Source organism: Phacochoerus africanus, chromosome 3 (assembly GCF_016906955.1).
Source record: "Phacochoerus africanus isolate WHEZ1 chromosome 3, ROS_Pafr_v1, whole genome shotgun sequence".
Taxonomy (NCBI): Eukaryota; Metazoa; Chordata; class Mammalia; order Artiodactyla; family Suidae; genus Phacochoerus; species Phacochoerus africanus.
In genome coordinates, this window is record NC_062546.1 from 127,231,213 (window position 1) to 127,256,066 (window position 24,854).

The 24,854-nt window shown below is 35.4% G+C and overlaps 1 protein-coding gene across 1 annotated transcript in view; it reads left to right on the forward strand.

The window, feature by feature from the left end:
- Nucleotides 1-24,854, forward strand: part of GALNT13 (polypeptide N-acetylgalactosaminyltransferase 13) — a 584,203-nt gene that overhangs the window by 345,116 nt on the left and 214,233 nt on the right. The window contains exon 8 of the mRNA XM_047770427.1: nucleotides 19,657-19,774. Within this exon, the coding sequence (XP_047626383.1) occupies nucleotides 19,657-19,774 (118 nt within the window). The remainder of the gene's footprint in view (nucleotides 1-19,656; nucleotides 19,775-24,854) is intronic.

Below are 24,854 nucleotides of genomic sequence, written 5' to 3' on the forward strand. Positions count from 1 at the left end.
TAAAAGGTATGATTTTTTTTTATATTCCTTTTCTAATATTTCATTGTGAGTATAGAGAAATGCAACCAGTTTCTGAATGTTAAGTTTGTACCCTGCTATGTTGCTGAATTGGTTCATTAGTTTGAGTAGTTTTTGTTTGGATTCCTTAGAGTTTCATGTCATCTGCATACAGTGACAGTTTTACCTCTTCTCTTCCAATTTGGATACATTTTATATCTTTTGTTTGCCTGATTGCTGTGACTAGGACTTCCAATACTATGTTGAATAAGTGGTGAAAGTGAGCATTCTTGTCTTGTTCTAGATTTTAGTGGGAAGCTTTTAGCTTATCTGTATTGTGTGTTATATTAGCTGTTTGTTTGTCATAAATGGCTTTGAGTATGTTATGTTCCCTATATACCCACTTTGGTAAGAGTTTTTACAATGAATGGATGTTGGATTTTGTCAAAGGCTTTCTCTGCATCTACTGAAATGGTCATGTGTTTTTTTTACTTTTCTTTTGTTAATGTGGTGTATGATGTTGTTTGATTTGCATAATGTTGAACCATCCTTGTGAACTTGGGATAAATTGCACTTGGTCATGGTGTATGATCTTTTTTATATGTTGTTGGATTCAGTTGGTTAAATTTTTTCTTTTTTGTCTCTTTGCCATTTCTTGGGCTGCTCCTGTGACATATGGAGGTTCCCAGGGTAAGGGTCAAATCGGAGCAATAGCCACTAGCCTATGCCAGAGCCACAGCAATGTGGGATCCAAGCCATGTCTGCAACCTACACCACAGCTCACGGCAACACCAGATCCTTAACCCTTTGAGCAAGGCCAGGGATCGAACGCACAACCTCATGGTTCCTAGTCGGATTCGTTAACCACTGAGCCACGATGGGAACTCCAAGTTGGTTAAATTTTTGTTGAGAATTTTTGCATCTATATTCATCAAAATACTGATCTATAATTTTCTTTTTTGGTAGTATCTTTGACTGGTTTTGGCATTAGGGTGATGGTGGCTTCATAGAAAATCTTTGGAAGTATTCCTTCTTGTTCAACTTTTTTGGAAGTTTAAGAAGGATAGGTATAATTTCTTTGCATGTTTGGTAGAATTCACCTGTGAAACCATCTGGTCCTAGATTTTGTTTGTAGGGAGTGTTTTTATGACATATTCAATGTCATTTCTAGTGATCAGTGATCTGGTCTGTTCAATTGATCTATTTCCTCTTGATTCACTTTTGGCAACTTTCTAGAAAGTTGTCCATTTCTTCTAGGTTGTTAAATTTGTTGGAATACAATTGTTCATAGAATTCTCTTATGGTTTTTTTGTACTTATGCCATATCTGTTGTTATTTCTCTTTTGTCATTTCTTATTTTGTTTATTTGGATTTTTTCTCTCCTCTTCTTGGTGAATTTGGCCAGAGATTTGTCAATTTTGTTTACCCTTTCAAATAACCAGCTCTTGGTTTTATAAATATTTTTCTATTATTTTTTGGACTCTTTATTTTATTGATTTCCTCTCTGATCTTTATGATTTCCTTCCTTCTGCTGACTTTAGGTTTTGTTTATTCTTTTTCTAATTCTTTTAGGTGGTAGGTTAAGTTGTTGATTTGAGATTTTTCTTCTTTTTTTTTTTTTTTGAGGAAGGCCTGTATCACTATGAACTTCCCTCTAAGAAATCCTTTGTGGCATCCCATAGATTTTGAATGGTTGTTTTTAATTATCACCTGTCTCAAGGCATTTTTTAATTTCCCTTTTGATTTTCTCATTGACCCATTGATTTTTTTAGTAACATATTGTTTAGTCTCCATATATTCATTTTTTACTCATTTATTTTCCTATGTTTGATTTCTAGTTTCATGTCATTGTGGTCAGAGAAGATACTTGAAATAATTTCTATAGTCTTTAATTTGTTGAGGTTAGTTTTGTGTCCCAGTATGTGTTCAGTCCTTGAAAATGTTCCATGTGCACTTGAAAAGAATGAATATTTTGATTTTTTTTTGGATGTAGTGTCTTGAAAATGTCAATTAAGTCTAAGTTTTCTATTGTGTCACTTAGGGTCTCTGTTGCCTTATTGATTTTCTGTGTAGAGGATCTGTCCTTTGATGTGAGTTGAATGTTAAAGTCTCTTACTATTGTTGTATTGCCACCACATTCTCCTATTATGTCTGTCAGTATTTGCTGTATATATTTGGGTTCTCCAATATTAGGGGCATATATATTGGCAAATGTAATATCCTCTTCTTGAATTGATCCTTTTATTATTAAATAGTGTCCTTCTTTATCTTTTTTAATGAACGTTGCTTGACTTGTCTGATATGAATATTGGGACTCCTGCTTTCCTGTCATTTCCATTTACATGCTTTTTCCATCCCCTTACTTTCAACTTATATATGTCATTTGCTCTAAGGGGGGGTCTGATGTGGGCAGCATATTGCAGGCTCTTGCTTTTTTCTTCAGTCTGCCACTCTATGTCTTTTGAATAGAGCATTCAGTCTATTCACATTTAAGGTAATTATTGATACATATGTATTTATCATCATTTTAAACCTTGTTTTCTGGTTGATTCTCTGTTTGTTCTTTGTCCCTTTCTTTATTTAGTTGGATGATTTCCTTTTATTTTATGATTGTGTCCTCTTCTTTTTAGTTTTTGTGAATGTGTTTTTGATTTGTGGTTGCCTTATTTTTCAAATAAGTTAACCCCTTCCTATATATATCTGCTTGCTTTAGGCTCACAGTCATATAGCCTCAAACACATTCTTTAAAAAAAAAAAAAAGTCTAGATTTTCTTATTTTTCTTCCCCACATTTTATGATTTTGTTGTCCTTTTTTGAACATCTTCTTGTCTATTCCTTTGCTGTTCCTTGTGTTTATTGTCACTTTTACAGTTGATTTTTTTCCCTTATTTACTGGCTTATTTAAGGGATTGCTTTCCAATTGTGATTTCCTCCAAGCTATTTCTTCGTACTTCTTTTTTATTTAGAGGAACCCTTTCAGTATTTCTTTTAGAATGGGTTTAGTATTACTGAACTCTTTTTGTTTTTGTTCGTTGGAGAAATTCTTTCTTTCTTCTTCTATTTTAAATTATATTTTTTTCTGGGTCAAATACTCTAGGCTGCTAATTTTTCCCTTTTAAAACTTTGAATATATCTTGCCACTCCCTTCTGGCCTATAGTGTTTCTGTAGGGAAAACAGCTGATAGCCTTATGGGGGTTCCCTTATAATTCTTTGTTTTTATCTTACTGGCTTTAGAATCCTTTCCTAATACTTAACTTTTGTCATTTTTATTCTATGTCTTGCTGTGGGCCTGTTTGGGTTTAACTTGTTTGAGGCCCTCTGTGCTTCCTGTATCTTGATTTCTGTTTCCTTTAGATATGGAAAATTTTCAGTCATAATTTCTTCAAATATATTTTGGTTAAAATATATTTAATACATTAAAAAAACATGAAAGCAATATAAGAAATCTATGGGTTAATATAAAGCAGGACAATCTATGCATAATAGAGATTCCAGAAGGAAAAGAAAAGGAGAAGGGTTAGGGTAAGGGTTAGGGTTAGGGTTAATACCCTAACCCTTTTCTTTTTCTTCTCCTTTTCCTTTTCTTCTCCTTCTGGAATCTCTATTATGCATAGATTGTCCTGCTTTATATTATCCCATAGATTTCTATATTGCTTTCATGATTTGTTTTGTTTTTTTAATGTGGTTTTCTATCTGCTGTCCTGATTGGGTGATTTCCATTATTCTATCTTCAAGTCACTGATTTGTTCCTCTGCATTATTCATTCAGCTTTTCAGTGCTTTTAGAAGCTTATGTCTCTGCAAATGAATTTGCTAATTTTACTTGGCTACACCTTATATTTTCTAGTTCCTTTCTAAAGTAATCTGTATTACTATTCATATCCACTCTTTAATTCCTTTCATATTCACTCTTAATTCCTTCAGTATTTTCACTATCTCCTTTTTGAAGTTGGTGTCTTTTAGACTGCAGACGTCTGTTTCATTGACTACTCCTTCAGGGGAGGTCTCCTGTTCTTTTAACTGGGAATTGTGCCTGAGCTTCATTTTGCCTATATTTTTCTTATTTTGTGAGTTTAGTGAGAACAACTACTATAGTCTTGGAGGGCTATTTGTATGCAAGAGTGCCCATGGATATATATAGTGAGGGTTTACTATTTATTTTTGGTGTGAGGGCTGCTTTTGGTTTGGATGGTTTCTGTCTCTTTCCTCAGTGTATGCAGGTTTTTATCCCCTTGATAGGGTACTGCGTGTGTTTCCAGGGAGATGGAGGCAATCGTTAGGGCTAGTAGCCTGTGTCTGGTTGCTGGGCCCTTGACAGTGATAAGGATCCATGGGAAGGTGGTACAGGCTGCTCCTAGTTGCAGGGACCTGGGGAAGTGGCAGTGACCCTCAGGCAGATGTAGGCAGTGGCCAGAGTGTTTGGCAGTGGCCGTGGCAGGGCGTCTGCTTTCCCAGGAGAGTGAGAGCAACAATGGGTGGTTCTTGGTTGTAGTAGCCTCCTCTGCGCAGAACTTTTAATGGAACTTTGCCTTTTAATGGACCCCCTAGTAGTGGCGGGCCTTGCTCACCTATGGAGTCTAAGATGACTACATTGGTTTGCCCCTGCTGACTGTAGACCATGCAAGAGGTACCCCTTGCACTTAGCCCATGCAGAAGGTGCCACCACCCATATTCCATGCAAGAGGGCCTCCCCACCCACACCTTGCCCTCCAAAAACCCATGCATGTGCAAAGAAAGATACTCCTATGGCAGTCCACCCCTCCTTCTCTTGCATTCTCCAATAATGGTGCCTTGCTTCTCTTGCAGGCCCAGACTTCCTCCTGGGTTCCCTCAGCTGTGGCTCTCTGCTACCCAACCCTTGGTGCACTGCTCCCTAGCCCTTCAGTCTGTTTTCACACAGTCATCTCTAGTCCTCTCCCTGGAACTGACCTCTAGAGCCTGAGTCTCAGCACCCAGCCCCTTTCCAAGTGTCTCAGGCTGTTGTGTCCCAGGAGGTGGTACTTATGGTCTGTGTGGCTCTCTCTCTGCTTTGCCTTCCTCAGTCCAGCTGCTGCCCTTTTCTCTGAGGCTTTGATGTCCCTCTGTCTCAGCTGATCACCCCATCAGTTAGGTTGCTTCCCAGAGTTTGGGTTCCTTTCCTCTTTCACAGCTCCTCTTAGGAGTGCTAGTCCCATTCTGGAATCCTGATTCCCTGATTCCTTTCTCTCTCTCTCTCTCTTTTTTTTTTTACCTTTTGTTCTATCCAGTTATGTGGAGCGTTTGTTGTCCTTTTTGGAGGTTTAAGATCTTCTTCCAGCTTTCAGTAGGTATTCTGTTTGAATTGTTCTACATACATATATTTTTTTTAAATTTGTTTGTGGGAGAAGGTGAGTTCCACGTTTTACTCCTCCACCATCTTGATCCCGCCTCCTATTTAGTTTTCTTTAATCAGTATACTATCCTTGACATTTTAGTAGTCAAATTATATAAGTTCTCAGGAATATCTCAATTATATGAGCAGCAGTACAACAATCATATTGTTAAACCAGAGGTCATTAACCAAGGGCTTATGTATCAGATATGCTCTGTAGATGTGTTTTCTTTGCCCTACAAAAAGTTCTGCATTTTTAAAAATTACTAACATTTTAAAAATGAGATATTCTAAATAAAAATCTAGATTTCACCCTATTCTTGATAAGTCAGAAGATCTTGCTGCAATGATCTGGTATTTCTTCTTGGCACCCTCAGGAGGAATTGAGTAGAAGCTGTCCATGTAGAAATGGCATGAAAATTTAGCCTAATCCTCCAATTAAGTTTTGTGTGTGTGTCCCTGATTCTGAGGCTAAGGATCAGTTTCAGTTTTTCATTCTTGCACTTGAAGAAATATTTCTCTGGAGCTGTGTTCCAAACACAGGTGAGAGAAATATGCTTGTTACAATTAATTGAATTGACGTATTATTTTTCTTTGGGTGGCTATTGTATTTATTTATTTATTTATTTATTTATTTATTGTTTTTAGGGCTGCACCTGTGGTATATTGAGGTTCCCAGGCTAGTGGTCTAATCGGAGCTGTAGCCACTGGCCTATGCCATAGTGACAGCAATGCCAGATCCAAGCTGAGTCTGCGACCTCACCACAGCTCATGGCACTTCTGGATCCTTAACCCACTGAGCAAGGCCAGGGATCAAACCTGCAACCTCGTGGTTCCTAGTCAGATTCGTTTCTCCTGCGCCATGATGGGAGCTCCCTATTGTCTTTTAAATTAGTGGCCTTTGACTTAAAGGTTACAGCCTGGGAAATGGCTGAGTTTGAAAGCCATCAAACACACTAGCCTATATGAACATACATGTACATTACCTAATGGAATTGGCTACTAGTAGCCTAAGTTATTTAGTAGTGGATATAACCTCCCAAATCATTTAATTAGTTTGGGAGTGTGGTATGCATTTTTTTTTCTAGTACATATAATTGTTGAGGTGATTTGTTTCAGCTACTTAAATGAGTTGGATTCCATGTGCATATGCACATGCATTTACTCTGCTGAGCACTGTGTTAGGTTCTGCACATACAAAGATAAATAGGACCATCTCTGTGGTAAAGTTGTTTGCTATCTGCCCTGGCTTCCTCAAGTATGCTGGATAAAGGGGAAAAACTAGCACAGGTGGTCAGAGAGTGGAGGTATAGGAGTTAAACTGTGTCAACTGATAGAGTATTATGTGCTTCTGGAAAGGAACCTGGCTCTTTAATCTTATTGATTGCATTAGTCTCATATCCATGCCCTGTAAGTAACCCTAAATAAATAGTTATAAAGATATTATTTTATATGTTAATTTCTCACTGATTAAAATAAATTACTTAATTAAAAGACTACCAATTATTTATCAAGTCTATTTATCTTGCTTTACCCTTTGTGTCTTACCTGATGGAATCTATTTACATTTAATCATTATTAATATTCTTAATGTGCCTTTCTTCATCCTTACATTGAGTACCATGTTCAGTATTTTTCTAAAGCAAAACAAAACAGTTTTAGTTTTTCTTCTAATACTTGCTAGTACAATAAATGATTCATAGATGTAATTATGAGTTTTTTATTTCTGACACATTTGACTTTGATATCCATTTTTATTAACATATATCTGACCTCATGCATTTATTTTTCTTTCAATTGGAATTAAAAATTTATAAAGAAGATCAAATAAATTAAACATTACTAATTAAAACTCAGATTATAATCATTGTGAAAAACTCATAGAACATTTACATGTATCATTTCCTGCATCTTTCTAGTATGATATCACAGAAGAAGCATGAAAGCTGGCTTTGGAGAATATGGGTTTTATTTCAAGCTTCTCCTAATGAGAATTGGCTCTTTTTTGTTTGTTTGTTTTGTTTTTTTTAGGGCCACATCCACAGCATATGAAAGTTCCCAGACTAGGGGTCAAATCAGAGCCGCAGTCCCCAGCCTACACCACAGCCATAGCAGTGTGAGATCCGAGTTGCATCTCTGACCTACACCACAACTCACGGCAACACCAGATCCTTAACCCACTGCGTGAGGCCAGGGATTGAACCCATCTCCTCACAGATCCTAATCAGGTTTGTTACTGTTGAGCTATGATGGGAACTTTAAGAATTTGCTCATTTTTATCAACTATAAAGTAAAATTATTCTCCCTGCCTTGGTTAACTTGTAAAGTGCTATAAAATATTAAATAAAATTTGAAACTATTCAAAAATAGTTATTTTAAATTTATTTCTGATAATTTTTTTTTTTTTTGTCATTTCTTGGGCCGCTCCTGCGGCATATGGAGGTTCCCAGGCTAGGGGGTCCAATCGGAGCTGTAGCCACCGGCCTACGCCAGAGCCACAGCAACGCGGGATCCGAGCCGCGTCTGCAACCTACACCATAGCTCACGGCAACGCTGGATTGTTAACCCACTGACCAAGGGCAGGGACCGAACCCACAACCTCATGGTTCCTAGTCGGATTCGTTAACCACTGCGCCACGAGGGGAACTCTTATTTCTGATAATTTAAGTAACAGGTATGTGCATTGAAAAATAAATGTAACAAATATCTGTAAGTATAAAGAAACAGAAAACCAATGAGCAGCTTTTTTAGTATTTTGTCATATTTCCTTTCAGAGCACTTCTTTCCAGTACATTTCTCCAAAATTTATAAGTTGATATATCACTAGTATTTTTCTATGCCATTAAAATTTTTTTACAAATGAAAATTTTAATGGCTGTTACTATCTCAATTATTTTCTTAGCTCTTTCCCTATTTTGCATTGTCTGAAGTCAACTAAAGGTTTTATATTTCATTTTTCCCATTTATATCTGTGATATACAATTTCAGTGTATAATGAAAATTGTGCAATCAAGCAATATGAAATTTTTTTTCATATTCTTGATACATTTTGCCTGTTTGTTTTCCTCTCCCCCAAATCATCACTGACTTCAATTCATATAGTCCCTCTAGTGAGTATAATTAATGAAAAACCCTTATTTATTCTGTAAAATCTTATACAACATAAGATATTTATAATTATTTAAAAGCAGTTGATAATGTATTTCTTAATTTTTAATCTATCAGATTGTCTTTATTGAATTTTCCTCTGTGTAATGAAAATACGCTTATAAATTGGAGGAAAGAAGCAGAGATAGATCAAGCCTGTGAAACACTTCTTTTTTTTTTGTCTTTTTGCCTATTTCTTTGGGCCGCTCCCGCGGCATATGGAGGTTCCCAGGCTAGGGGTCCAATCGGAGCTGTAGCCACCGGCCTACGCCAGAGCCACAGCAATGCAGGATCCGAGCCGTTCAGGGCAACGCCGGATCGTTAACCCACTGAGCAAGGGCAGGGACCGAACCCGCAACCTCATGGTTCCTAGTCGGATTCGTTAACCACTGCGCCATGACGGGAACTCCTGAAACACTTCTTTACAACAGGAGACACTAAAGCAATAGCACAGACCAAGGTCAAGGTTGTACACAGAACAGATTTTGAAATAGTTGAACTTTGGAGTGTTCAACAGCTCAACATTTATGGCTATCTGTGTTAAAATCTAATATATGTTGTTTTGAGAAAAAAATTTTCCACCTCAGGTGTAATCTTTAAATCTGTATTCTTTGGAGAAAATAGCAAATTTATAGTATATTTAGTTCCTAATGGTTTAGGGGATAATATATAAGACTTTCCTAGCAGCCTCTAAGATGAGAAGAAAACAGGGATAGTAGAGAAAGTTTTCAGGGTGATGAATTAAATATCACATTTATATGCTGAATAATTTATCACATTACAAAAAACAGTTTAAATATCTGGGCTCATTGTTTATTTGACCCCACATAAGCATTAAATTAAAATAAAAGGAAAGGTTAAAATTTGCACCATTTACTGTACATACTCTTTGGAAGCTTAGAGTTTCATTATGTGCTGAGGATTATGAAAAAGGATTAAGGAAAAAGGAAAAAAAAACTTCCTTTTTGGGGAATACAGGTTAAGGTATTTAATTCCAATATTTGTTAGTAAATGGGTTCTTTGGCAGAAAAAGAAGCTATTTGTCCACACTAAGCAGAACTTTTTTTTTTGTCTTTTTAGGGCTGTACCCACAGCATATGTAGGTTCCCAGACTAGGGATCAAATCAGAGCTGCAGCCGCCGGCCTACACCACAGCCATAGCAATGTGGTACCTGGGCTGCGTCTGCAAGCTACACCACAGCTCACAGCACGCCAGATCCTTAACCCACTGAGCAAGGCCAGGAATCAAACCTGCATCCTCATGGATCCTAGTCAGATTTGTTTCCACTGAGCCACGACAGGAACTCCCAGAACTTTAATTTTTTTCTTTTCCTTTATAAATAGCTTTGAAACTGTGTTCCATAGACTCTATAGGATTTGAATAAGCTCCCTTGCTCAGAGCCTAAGTCACCATAAACTCTTAAAGTAAGTCTTTTCTCTGCCAAAAGCTCCATCTTCTTACCCAAACATGTTCAAAAGAATGTCATGATATGCAATATTCCACTGTACTTTCCATTTTTTTTTCTCTGTGAAAACCAATACTTACATTCCACATGCTATCATTCGTCACTCCAATAAAAGAATAATTATGCCTTTGCTTCCTTCCTCTGTCTTCTGTTTTCTAATACTGGGTATAGTGGACAGAATAAGGAAGAAAGGAGAGAAACTCATGGCATCTAATTTTCCTTTGGTTTCTAAACCTTCACAGTAGTTAACAAAATGAAGTTATATTTTATGATTTGAAAAAAAATAAAAAATATATAAATAGTTCAGCTATTTGCCTCACATTTGTGTAAAGAATAAAATATGTTTATCATTTCTCTGTATTATGGTTTATAACATATAAAAAATATTATTAACATAGAGCTAAACACTAACAGATTAGGTATTGTGTTATTTGACAATTGCAAATGAGCTCTAGTCTCACAAATGTTTAGATATTTTCTCCAGAGATCTTGGCTATTCACGAAGTAAGACTAAATAGAATCCTCATATGTCAAAGGGTTAGTGAGAAGAAATGATGTTTCAATAACTAAAAGAAATTTCTTTGAAGACCACTAGCAACATTCATGAGAAAACATGGTGTACAGATTTAGAGATTGAAATTAGAAAAAGTGAATTTTCAATAATTACCTCATATCCTTTGCTGTGTGAGTTATATGGATAAATTGAGAAATGACTGATTGGTAGATGACTGGATGGATTGATGGATAGATAGAAGATAGATAGATAGATAGATAGATAGATAGATAGATAGATAGATAGATAAAAGAAATCGTTTTCTTAACTGGACCACTAACTACTTGAAGGTCCTTGAACAAGTCACTTAAACACATTGAAACTAAATTTGGTTGACCAGTTCTGTAGGAATTTTAAAGCTCTAAAATATTACAATTTGCAAGCTCCTGTTATGGTGCAACAGAAACAAATCTTACTAGTAACCATGAAGTTGCAGGTTCAATCCCTGGCCCTTCTCAGTGGGTTAAGGATCTGGCATTACTGAGAGCTGTGGTGTAGGTCACAGACATGGTGTGGATCCCATGCTGTTGTGGCTGTGGCATGGCCTGGCAGCTGTAGCTCTGACCCCTGGCCTAGGAACTTCCATATGGCCCTTAAAAGCAAAATAAAATAACAAAATAAAATACTATTAAAATGCAATAAACTCTGAAAATAATAAAGTAAAGCTGATTATAATCTTGACAAACAGATGTTTTCCTGTTCATTAAAATTAATATTTAAAACGTGCAGGTCTTGCTTTGTGCTGGTACTATTCTAAGAGTATTATATACATTGACACATATCCCCATTTTATAGATGATTGAATTGAAGCGCAGAGTTTAAGTGACTTGCTGAAGGTCACATTCTGGGGTTGAATTTGAATCTAGTGAATTGAGGTGCAAAGTCCTTACTCCAAAGAACTAAACATGGCCGTCTCTTAAAGTATCTTTATTGTCTACCTGCTTTTTACACACATGGTGGTTATCCCAGTGTGAGATACAGGGTGTATGGTCTTATTGGTGAAAATGCAGGCATTGCATTTAAACATTATTGAATACTCAAATGTATTCCATCACAATTTCTTTTGATTTATTAAGTTATGGTTAAAAATAAAAACAACTTCAGTATTTTTACATGTCAAATGCTTACTTGCTTTTTTAATATTCTTCATTGTTATAAAGGCTTTATATCTTTAATTCTTCTTCTTTTCTTTCCTTTTTTTTTTTTTTTGTCTTTTTAGGGCCACACCCATGGCATATGGAGGTTCCCAGAATAGGGGTCCAATTGGAGCTGTTGCCACTGGCCTATGCCACAGACACAGCAATGCAAGATCTGAGCCATGTCTGCGACCTACCCAACAGCTCACAGCAATGCCCGATCCTTAACCCACTGAAAGAGGCCAGGGATCGAACCCGCGATCTCTTGGATGCTAGCTGGGTTTGTTAACCACTGAGCCACAACGGGAACTCCTATATCTTTATTTCTAAAATAGTATAAATCTCAGTTTCCAAAACCCTTACTGAATGATAAGGTATTTAAACATCCTGGGTCCAGTAAAGGCATCTCTGTTATCGCTTTGGTAGATGTGAGCAAAACAATTTTTTTTTTTTATTTCAGAAGTAAAATTGTACATAATTTTGACTTTCAAAGCTGGGCATGGAGATACACATGCTAATTATTTATTTCATTTATTCAATAAATAGCTGTTAATAGTCTAATACTATTAAATACTGTTATAGTATTAAATACTCTTAAATTTATTGACTATACCTATAGAAGTGGTAAAAATGTATATAGTAGTAAATATAAGCTGTAAGAAGTGACAATTGCTTTGAGCGAAATAGAACATCATAAGACAAAGTAGAAGGGAAAAATCACAACCATATTGGAGGGAGGAGTTTGTACTAAGACCAACCTGTATGGAATATATAACCATTGCATTGGCCAGAGAGCAGAATGGAGCAGTTTTGAATATATAAGGGTTGTTGGCAAAGGAAAATTCAAGTGGAAAATGGATATGAAAAAATGTCCCAAGGTAGGAAAGTGTGAAGCATTTACTGCTAACAATTAAACACTGTAAATACAAAGAAATAGTTCAAAGAAATGGAGACACCCATTGGGTAGGTCCAGATAACTGCTGCCGAGGTAAAAAGCTGGAATTATTAAAGTAGGTTTTGGAACATCTGGTTAACATTTGTAGACAAATTTTCATTTAAAAAAATTAATCTGGCTATGGTTTGTAAAATAAATTTTGGAAGCAGTAGGCTCTAGAAGCAAGAGAAATACATTAACAAATGCTTAGAAATAGGGATAAAATTGGAGCGTGATCATGGTAACAAAAATGAGTCATAAATACTTAAGAAAAAAGGGAAATATTTGGGAAATAACTGAGTGAAGTTAAAAAAAAGATGATAAAATGTGGCTTAATCATCTTATATTATGATTCTGTAAGGAAACAATTGAAAGAGAAACAGACATAGTAGCAATTCAGTTCTATGTTATATATACTGAGCAGAGTAAGAAGTTTTTTAAGAAAGCCTCTAGTGAGTAATTAGCAAATGGAACAGATGCCAAGGGGAGAAGAGAAAATATAACATAGATTAGGAGTCAGCCTCATAGAGGTGATGGTTAAAGACATATGACCAATGAACTGATACAGGAAAAAAGTTTAAAAAGAGAAAAGTGCCACTGAGAGATCCTTGGGAAGACATTTTGGGCAAATGCAGATAATTATTAAATATATATATCTACAAAACAACACTACTGTGATATATTTACTTATGCCACAGATGTGAAACTAAGAGCTTGACTAAGATCTGGCAGACAGCAAGGGAAAAGAAGAGGAAGAGAAAAAAAAAAAAAAAAGGAGTTCCCGTTGTGGCACAGTGGTTAACGAATCCGACTGAGAACCATGAGGTTGAGGGTTCGGTCCCTGCCCTTGCTCAGTGGGTTAACGATCTGGCGTTGCCGTGAGCTGTGGTGTAGGTTGCAGACACGGCTCGGATCCCGCGTTGCTGTGGCTCTGGCGTAGGCCGGTGGCTACAGCTCCGATTGGACCCCTAGCCTGGGAACCTCCATATGCCGCGGGAGCGGCCCAAGAAATAGCAAAAAGACAAAAAAAAAAGAAAGAAAGAAAGAAGAGGAAGAGGTATCAATAAGCAGTGGAAAATAAATATTCAAATTAGTAGACGGAAAAACCTTCTAGAACAATGCAGTGGGAGCCAGAGCGAAAAGAATTTCATCAAGGAGGCTAAGTTGCGTTAAACGCTTTCAAAGAGAGAAGGTAAGGAAGGGCTACTGAAGTTCATAATCAATAGGTTCTTTAAGGAAGGTGGAAGCGGGATCCAGATTTTTTTTAGAAGATCAAGAGGAGTTGAGGGAATATGTGAAAAGTATCCTTCAGTAAGGTCAACGGTGAAGGATATAGAAAATAGATGTCCGTAGTTTGAATGAGTAGTAGGATGGAGTGAAGATGTATTATGGCTTAGGATAGAACTGAACTGAGCAGTTTTGTAAGCTCAAGGGAACAATCTAGAAATCAAAGGTGTAAAACACAGAGGTAATAGTCAATGAGCAAGCGGCTGAAAGAGCATAGGTGTAGCTCAGAGATAATGTGGGTTTGCTTCCAGATCATAGCAGTAAAGTGAATATCACAGTAAAGTTAGTCATATATATATTTTTTGGTTTCCTAGTGCATGTAAAAGTCATGTTTACATTATACTACACTCTATTAATAGTACAATAGCATTATGTGTAAAAAATATACATACATTAGGTAAAAAAATACTTTAATTGCTGGAAAATGCTAATCATTATCTGAGTCTATAGCAAGTTATAATCTTTTTGCTGGCAGAGTGTCTTGCCTCAGTGTTGATTCCTGCTGACTAATCAAAGTGAGGGTTGAAAGGTTGGATGGCTATGGGAATTTCTTAAAGTAAGACAACAATAATATTTGCCACATCCATTGACTCTTCCTTTCACAAATGATTTCTCTGTAGCCTCCAATACTGTTAGATAGCATTTTACTCACGGAACTTCTTTCAATACTAGAATCAATCCTCTCAAACTCTGTCATTGCTTTATCAAATACGTTTATGGTATATGTTAAATCTTTGTTATCATTTCAACAGTCTTCACAGAATCTTCACCAGGAGTGGATTCTATCTTAAGAAACTACTCTCTTTGCTCATTCATAAGAAGCTACTCCACATCTGTAGAGTTTTATTGTGAGATTGCAGCAATTCAGTCACATCTTCAGGCTTCAGTTCTAATTTTAGTTCTCTTGCTATTTCTACCACATCTGCAGTTACCTCCTACACTGAAGTCTTGAATCCCTCAAAGTCATCTGTGAGGGTTAGAATCTACTTCTTCCAAATTCCTATTAATGTTATATTTTGACTTCTTCCCATGAATCATGAAGTTCTTAATCCTTTCCAAAAAGTTTTCATTTGACTTTGGCCAGACCATCAGAGGAATGGCTATCTATGGCAGCTAATAGTCTATGAAATGTATTTCTTAAAGAACAAGACTTAAAAGTCAAATTACTCCTTGATCCATGAGCTGAAGAATAGATATCATCCTAGAAGGCATGAAGACAACATTAATCTTATTGTACCTCTCTATCAGAGCTCTCAGGTGACCAGGCGCATTGTCAATGGGCAGTCATATTTTGAAACACATCTTTTTTTTCCTTATCAGTAGGTCTCAACAATGGGCTTAACATATTCAGTAAACTACATACTAAACAGATGCATTGTCATCCAAGCTTTGTTGTTCCATTTATAGCACCCAAGCAATACAAATGTAGCATAATTCTTAAGTACTCTAGGATTTTCACAATGGTTAATGTGCAATTGCATCAACTTAAGGCCACGAGTTTCATTAGCCCCTAATTAGAGAGGTAGCCTGCCTTCTGAAGCTTTAGAACCAGGCTATGGCTTCTCCTTTCCAGCTATGAAAGTCCTAAAATGGCATTTTTTCCAATATATGGCTGTTTCATCTCCACTGAAACTCTGTTGTCTAGTATAGTCACTTTTATTATTTATCTTAGCTAGATTTCTGGATAACTTGCTAGAGCTTCTACATCAGCACCTGATGTTTCACCTTGCATTTTTATGTTATAGGGACAGCTTCTTTCCCTTAGCCTCATGAGCCAACCTCTTCTAGCTTCAAACTTTTCTTCTATAGCTTCCTCGCCTCTCTCAGCCTTCATAGAATTGAAGAGAGTTAGGGTTTTGCTCTGGATTAGGGTTTGGCTTAAAAGAATGTTGTGGCTTGTTTGATCTTCTATCCAGACCACTAAAACTTTTCTCTGTGTCGGCAATAAGGCTGCTCTGCTTTCTTATCATTGATGGGTTCACTGGAGTAAGTGCTTTAATTTCCTTCAAGAACTTTTCCTTTGCATTCACAACTTAGCTGTTTGGCACAAGAGGCCTAGCTTTAGGCCTATCTTAGTTTTCAACATGCCTTCCTCACTAAGCTTAATCATTTCTAGCTTTTGATTTAAAGTGAGAGATGTGCAACTTTTTCACTTGAATATGTAGGACCATTGTTGGGATATTATCTGGTGTCAGGGAATAAGGAGGCCCAAAGAGAAGAGAAATGTGTGTTCAGTTGGTTGGTGGAGCAGTCAGGACACACACCTTTATCAATTAGGTTCATGGTTTTACACAAGCTTGGATCGTGGTGCCCCAAATTACAATAGTAACGTCAAAGAACACTGATCACAGATAAGCGTAAGTGAATATAACAATGATTTAAAATTTTGAGATATTATGAGAATTACCAACATGTAACATGAAAAATGATCGGATTTGCTCAAAGCCAGACTGCCACAAACCTTCAATTTGTAAAATATGCAATATCTGTGAAGCTCGGTAAATCAAAGTACAGTTTAAAAAGAAAAAGTATGCTTACAGGCAGAAAAGAGCTGGCTGAGGGCAAAAGAGTGAATGTCATCCCACAATAAGAGGAAAGGAGACATTCTTTTCTCTGAGACAAGAGGAAGGAAAAAGCCATGAGAATGATACACGTATTAAGGTAGAGATTGAGGGATCTTAGATTTCACAGTTGAGAGAGTTTAGACTTTATGCAGTGCCATAATCTTCAATTTCTTAAGAAGAGTCCAAAGCTTTTGAAAAAGATGCAGTTAAAAATGAGACAGATGTACAAATAAACGGAGGTAAAAGGATTGTTAGCTATTTGTGGAGTAGGCAGAGGGTCAGTAATGTGGACTTGTAGCATGACCATTTGACCTCAGCTTATTACGTTTTCAATGATTCTCTAGGTCCTAGGAATGGAAATGGATGAGGGAGGGTAACTTTACCTAGGAACTGATATTTATAAAAAGAGAATGGAGTCAGTTAGGCAAGGACAGAGAACCTAGGGTCCTGAGCTTGGTGTTCACTGATATGGCAGGATCTTGAGGAGGGCCTAGGGGAGGGAAACTAAAGATTTCTGAAGGGGATTCTTCTGTGAGATTATAGAGTAGATGAGGGATAATAAATACCAATGAAGGACTTCCATAGGATTGAAATAGCCAGGATTAAAAAATTGAAAATTGTGTTCAGAGAGGCAGAGTTCAGAGATCAATATCTTGGATCCGAAGTAGTTTTAAATGATTTTGAAATCCAAAATGAAAATGTGTATATGGAGAGTTAAAATTAATTGAAATACACTCAAGACTTTTGTTTGAGTAGTTAACCACAACAACAACAGAGGTATATTACACAGCCTTATTAATTTTTTTATAATGTGCCAGGCACTGTGCTAAAAGCTTTACTTCTATTAGCTCTGTTCATTGTCACCTACTTACTGCGTAGTAGACAAATATTTGCAGCCATTGGGCTGATTATTTTCTTCCCAATAAAATTAATTTAATTGATTGGTTTGACATTGTATAGACACAACCTTAAAAAGCAAATAATCTCAGCTAATTCAACTATCATCAAGGTTTTTAATTTTTTAGGTATCCTGAACAATTAAGGTCTGCATAGGCATATATAAATAGTTCATTGCAGATCACTAAACTTAGAACAGAACATTGGCTATGGCAGTCTCTGGACTGTTTAAAAAAGCTAACTGATATTGCAAAAACAAAACTCCCTAGGATAATCTGTCTTCAGAAAACAAAGGAACTTTTTGAGAAATTTCAGTTTTTTAAAAGTTTTTGTTCAAGTAAAAGTGAAAATTGTTTGAGTCATTCTTATGATTAAATATATAATTTATTATAGCCATTTATTATATGTCTTTTCATATGTTTGTAGGAATTATGACTAAATATAAGATGAAACTCAAGTGATATACTTAAGTGCATTAGTTCTTTACTAGTAAATAGGCACTCTGAACTGATCATTAAAAATGCATCACTTAACATTTTTAAGAACTTGGTTAAATTATGATAGGATAATTGCAGCAATGTTTGTTCCTTATTTCATTAAGTACACTGTTCAGCACTGTAATACCTTATATAGTTATTTCCGTAGAGTTCCAAAACCTTAATCAGGTGAGGGTCATGGCTGCTCCCTAACTACCATCTGCTTAGCTTCGTTTGTGTTTCTCACTTCGATTCAGTAGGTCAATGATACTGTTCTTGATAGGAACCCAGCAAGACTAGAAGTAAGAAAGAACTCTGAGACCAAGTGTGTCTCTGCTACTCCAACTGATGGATGGTTAATTACCTGAGCATAAAACAGTGAGAGCACTGGGAGAAATAGAGAACTTTGCAATATGGTAGACATCTGAGTACAGTATTATTTGGTGGTTTTTCAGTGAAGTACACTGTTAGAAAGCATGAGCATATTCTGTGCCAGAAGAGGATATAATTTTGAGAAAAAAAAAAAAAAACTGGTTTTCTAACAGTCTCAGATTATGCTAGAATAACACAGGGGTTTATCCAAGTATAATTTATAGTGGCCCTTGGTATCCAAAGTTCTTCCACATCAAAGAATTCAACCAACTGTGAATGGTGTAGTACTGCAGTATTTACTGTTGAAAAATATCTGCATATAAGTGGACCTGCACAGTTCAAACCCATGTTGTTCAGAGGTCAACTGTAATGGATGAGCACTCCAAATCTCAGTTACTATAGCAGTTTCTCATCTTTAGCATCATATTAGACTCTCCTGGGAATGTTACAGAATACCAAAGGTCTGGTTCCACTCTCAGCCAATTAAATCTAAATCTGCAAAGAGTGGTACCCAAGCATGGCAATGCATTTTCTAAAGGTGCCTCAAATGCTTCGAATGTGCTACAAAGGTTGAAAACCTCTATTCAAAAATAATCCTTGTTAGTACAGAAAGAGTCATTTGTGAACAACTTAGTTTCAACTCATCCTGCTTAGATAGAAAAACTTGTGTAGTTCACACCTTAACCACTGACTTTAATTAATCTTTAAAAATTATTTAATAATTAAGTATTCCTTTTAAAACTTGACATCTTAGTTTCTATAGAGAAATTTTGAATGTGAGAACCAAAAAACAGCTATTCCTAGTAAAAATTTTAGAATTTGTCTCAAATGTCCTTCTACCTCTGAATAGCTTATGGAGTTTATATTTATCCATAGGGTTCTATGATTGAATCTGTCATTTTAATTAGGCAAAGAGAATCATAGCTAATTAGATATAATGCTCATATGGTACCTATGATACTTATGTAACTTTCATTCAGTACTTACTGCCTATAAACATTTCATGGCATTTGATATTTTTCATATTTAAGTAAGCTATAGATCTTTTCACACAGGAAACATTTCCATGGATATCTAGACTTTGTATTAAAATAATTTATAATTAGGTGACAAAAGACCACAATTCATGACCAGTTTATCTCTTTAAGGGTAGTACTCAGAGGACTAAGTTCTCTTCACTGTGCCTTTCAGAAAAAAGATGTATATGCCCCTGTTTTCAGCTGCTTGTGTTCCTTCCTTGTATCTACTTGATCACCTATAAGAAAAATATAGACTAATCTAAATTTAGTTTTACATATAATGTGAACTAAAATGCTATTTATTAATTTTAAAACCTCTTTGGCTTTATGTTTCCAGTTTGAGATTTTGAGTACTAATTTTTTTTATTTAAAATGTTTCAAAAATATTTGCAACAGCCTCATTAAACTCCACATATTGTTTTCAAAAGATATTCTTTTCTTTTTTTTTTTTCAACTAGGACCCCTACTATGGCTGGTGGCCTATTTTCTATTGACAGAAACTACTTTGAAGAGATAGGAACTTACGATGCAGGAATGGATATCTGGGGTGGAGAGAATCTTGAAATGTCTTTTAGGGTAATTGCATTTTACTTTATTTTTTGAGTCTGAACATACTTATGCTGTAGCATGCACATATAGAATCAGTAATTTACTGTCAAATCTTTTTTGTGAGCTGATGCAAATTACTGATTTCATTGGTCATTTTAATACCTGTTTAGAAGCTTTGCTAGAGTCTTTTTGCATGTAATATTTACAGTTAAATGGGAAATTAGAGGCATTTTTAAAGTTTTCAAAAATAATTCTTTTATACATAGTTCAAAGACAGTAAGACTTTCAGATTTTGAAATAAAAAGGGGCTTTATTTTTTAAAATACAGCATTACTGTATAAATCACTTTGTGTTTTTGAACTGAAACTTGGAAGTGTTTGTGATATCTGAATTTACAAGTGCTGCCTGAGGTTATTCTCAAACATTTTTAAGAATAACCTATGGTCAAAGGAATTCTAGATAATTCAAGTAATATACTATTTCCTCAATCATAGATGTTATTATTTAATGAATAAGTTTTAATAATGCAAATTCACTTATTAAATGGCCTTCCAAGAAAACAACAGTTAAGGATTAATCCCTCATATATCTGATACTAGGAAGCATATGAATAATGTTAGTATTTTATATTCAAAAATTTTAAATGCAGGCACATAAATGTACCTTTATACTCAGAAACGGTAAGAGCTAACATACTTTTTTAAAATTCTAACCACATTCTATATTATTTAAATAATGAATTAACTTAATGCTGTTGTTTCTTCCTTCCAATAATTTAACATGAATGATTTGAAACACTCCATTATTTTGCCTGGCATTATGTGTATGATAAAATTATCGGAGTGTAGATATTTATGAAGTTCAAGAATTATGCCTTTTAATTTCTCATTTGAAAGTAAAGTTTTTAACAGATATAAATATATTTGATGTTGTGTGAGAAAATGTCAAAACTGGAGATAAGAATTACTTTGAGTTTATATAATATGGAATTTAATGGATTTTGGAATTATTTTAGAAGCACTAGAATATCCTTGTTATATAACGTTTTGCCTATAACCCTTCCTTATAGTTGGATATGGGAGAAGATTTTTAGTAAATGGAATTTTATTCTTCCCATATTTGCTTGTATACTTATAGTCAGATGGGATTTGCCCTACAAGGCTTAGTAGCCTTCTCAGGAATGTCTTCTTGTCATCAAGCACTTGATACATCTTTGCACAAACTTTGGATATTTGGGGATTCAACTTTTTTATTTAGTGTGGTTCTTGAAGGCATAATATGAGTTCTGACAGTTTAAAAAAAGAAGGAAGAAAGAAGACGGAAGGGAAAAATATATTCACAAGCTTAAAAACAATTTTATTTTACACTTAGATTTTTTTCTTTTAATGGCTGCACATGTGACATATTGAAGTTTCCAGGCCAGGGATTAAACTTGAGCTGCAGCTGCAACCTATGCCATAGCTGCAGCAACACTGGATATTGTAACCCAACATGCCAGGCCAGGCATTGATCCCGCACCTCCTCAGTGACCCAAACCACTGCAGTTGAATTATTAACCCACCACGCCACAGCAGAAACTCTTTTTATCTTTAGATTTAATGAAGAGGGTATTTACACATTCATTAACTGATACTCCTTGGATACTGCACTGGGAATTCATAAGAAAAAAAATAACATACAATATTTCTATTATCCGGTGAGCCTATTGCCCACCTTTTTTTTTGTTGTTGTTCTTTTCTATTCTTATTCAATTCTTTTTTTTTTTTACCTATTAAATATGATTCTATACCAATAGACTTACCTTACCTTCATCATTAGCTCCCAGACTGGATGGATGTTTATATCAATCTAATTGATTGAAAGATGTGCTAGGAGAGGATTTAGGGAAGAATGTGTTAGGAAGGAATTTAGTGGAATAATACGATAGACCAGGAGAACATGATCAGGAAATGTAGGAGATATTAATGTATCAAAAAGAAAGATGGGAAAACATAATATATGATGAAGATACCAGGTGGACAGAGTGAATGCAACAGTGGCCATAAGAATGATCAGATGACAGTAACATAGGAGGTGTTCTGTGATTGGTTGTTGGAGATTATTCAGAAATAAAGTTTTCACAAGTGATTGACTTTTGAATGTTTTAGAACATGGCATTGTTTCCATATGCTATCATATGGAAATAAAGTATATATTTTGCTTTTTATTAGACTCTTGATTCATGTTTTAGTTTCCTTTCTATGACATGAATATGTGTTTGCTTTACAGTTAGTACCCTAGCTGAGGAAGATATTGAGTAAGAGAAAATGTTAGAACAGGATATTAGCAAAGGGATGACACTCCCTCTTTAGATTAATTTCACAAAAAGATATGTGACTTGATAACATGAGAGTATGTTGGGTATTTATAATGGGAAGGTATATGTTTAATATCCAATTAATTATTATACAGCAAACATACTGAACATGTAGTACATCCTTTATACTTTCTGGATAATGAGGCTACCAAAATGAATAAGGCTTGATGCTTTTGCTCTCAAAGAAAAGATATATAGGTATTATTGACAGTAAAATGTGGTAGTTTTTTATAGATTTATGTATGAGGTTTTCATGTCTCTGTCATGTTAGTATAGGCAAATCATGAAAACTCAACTGTGAAAAGGTGATTATAATAATAGTAGATTTATAGTTGTTTTATATCTCTGGTCTATGTAGACTGAAGATAAGTAAAAAACAGAAAATTTAAATACCTGTAAAATATTAGTATTCTAGCTGGCCTTAAGAGAGCTTCAGCCAATCCAAAGGAATACACATCTGAGGATTTATTTATGACAGTATTACTTGGACCTTGATGCCCAGAGAATTTTAAGTACTGACAGACCTTGTATATCTGATGAAAACTATAGACCTCCCAATAAAGATGCATCTCTCTCTTATACACAATAGGTTTGAACACAGTTTCAAAGGGTTGAGGAATCCTTTGAAGACTAGATAAAAATTCTCTGGCATAAAAATTGTAGTAGCTCCTAATATTTATAGAGGTATTTGAAGATTGAACCCCAGCATTCTGAGACCTGAGGCTATGCTGCTAATTGCTACATTACTGCCTCTCATTAAGGTTCATTCCTCCAAAACATGACAGCCCTAAGAGCTGATGGTGTTATCTGGAGGGAGGGGAGAATCTAACATGCAAATATGATCTTCCTCCACAAGGCTGAGATGGTTGACTCATTTGGTGATTTTATCTTCTTCTCATAGGCTTTAGCCTCTTATGGTAGATACATGCCCAATAGCAGTGAGAATATTGACAGATAAATTATTTTTTTAAATATTATTGAAATATAGTTGACTTACAAAGTTGTGTTAATTTTAGGTGCACAGCAAAGTAAACCAGCCGTACATATACATATATCCATTCCCTTTCAGATTCTTTTTCCATATAGGTTACTACATAGTATTGGGTAAATTTCCTTATACTATATAGTAGGTCCTTGTTACCCATCTACTTTATATACAGTGGTATGTTTATATCAGTCCCAACCCCCTAATTTATCCCTCCCCACTATGTTTCCTCATTGGCAAACCTAAGTTTAGTTTTGAAATCTTTGAGTCTGTTTCTGTTTTGTAAGTTCTATTTCATTTTTATTAGATCCTACATATTAATGATCTCATATGATATTTTTTTCTCTGACTTACTTCACTTAATATGATAATTTCTAGGTCCATCCATGTTGGTGCAAATGGCATTATTTCATTCTCTTTTACTGCTGAGTAATATTCCATTGTATATATGCACCACATGTTCTTTATCCAGTCCTCTGTTGATGGATATTTAGGTTGCTTCCATGTCTTAGCTATTATAAATAGTGCTGCAATGAACATTGGTGTGCATGTATATTTTCAAATTATGGTTTTCTCTGGATAAATGCCCAGGATTAGGGTAGCTGGATCATATGGTAGTTCTATATTTAGTGTTTCAAGGAACCTCCATACTGTTCTCCATAGTGGTTGCATTAGCTTACATTCCCACCAACAGTGTAGGAGGGTTCCCTTTTCTCCACACCCTCTGCAGAATTTATTCCTTGTATATATTTTGATGGTGGCCATTCTGACTGGTGTGAACTGATACCTCACTGTGGTTTGATTTGCATTTCTCAAATAATTAGTGATGTTGAGCATATTTTCATGTGCTTTTTGGCCATCTGTCAGGATAGGTAGATTATAATGCTACTGAAAATTTAGATATTGTTCTTCACTCCATTATACAACAATCATCAAAATAAATTCTAGGACATAAATGTTAATTTTTTACCAATATTTATTTTCCTTTTCAATAGGTGTAGGGCATACAGTTATGAGCAAAATGGACAAAAATGTGTGTCCTTATGGAATTTATATTTTAGTGATGGAGCCAGACAATAAACAAGAAAAGTAAGGTATATGAATATATTAGTGATAAGCATTAATTAGAAAAAAACTATGGAAAGGAAGGGGAATATGAAATGGTAGGTGTTGGAAATTGGTAGGGGTTGAAATTTTAGATAGGAAGAACTGAGAAATGAACATTCATATGAAATAATTTATGGCAAAATGAACCCAATTTACCATCAAAGTCATCATCTATCTTTAAATGCTATCCTTGATGTCAGCATAAGTATCCCCAACAAGCCTCACCATCAAAAGTCCCTACCCTGCATGAGCAAGAACACGAGAACAGTATTTCCAAAAGTGCACAATATATTGTTATTGGAAAACCAACTGAGGTCATAAAAAAGAGTTAGAAGGCAGCAAAGGGCTCTAAAAAGTGTCCTGTGCTCTGAAGGGTAGACTCGTAGTTACAAGCATGATCAGGGAGCCAGAGAACATGGGTTCAAGATCAAGCTCTAGCATCTATTTGCTGTGTGAGTTGGGTAAGGTAGCATATCTCTTAAGCTCATGATCATATCTAGAATAAGAAAGATTGTATCATTTTTCTAATATATTTTGGGGAACTATTAAATGAGATTGTGTATCTAGTGCTGAGTACACCCTTTTACCACATAGTGTGTCATAAATGGCAGGTGTTATTGTTTTAGTGATATAAGCTGTTCAACTTTGAGCAGGTCATG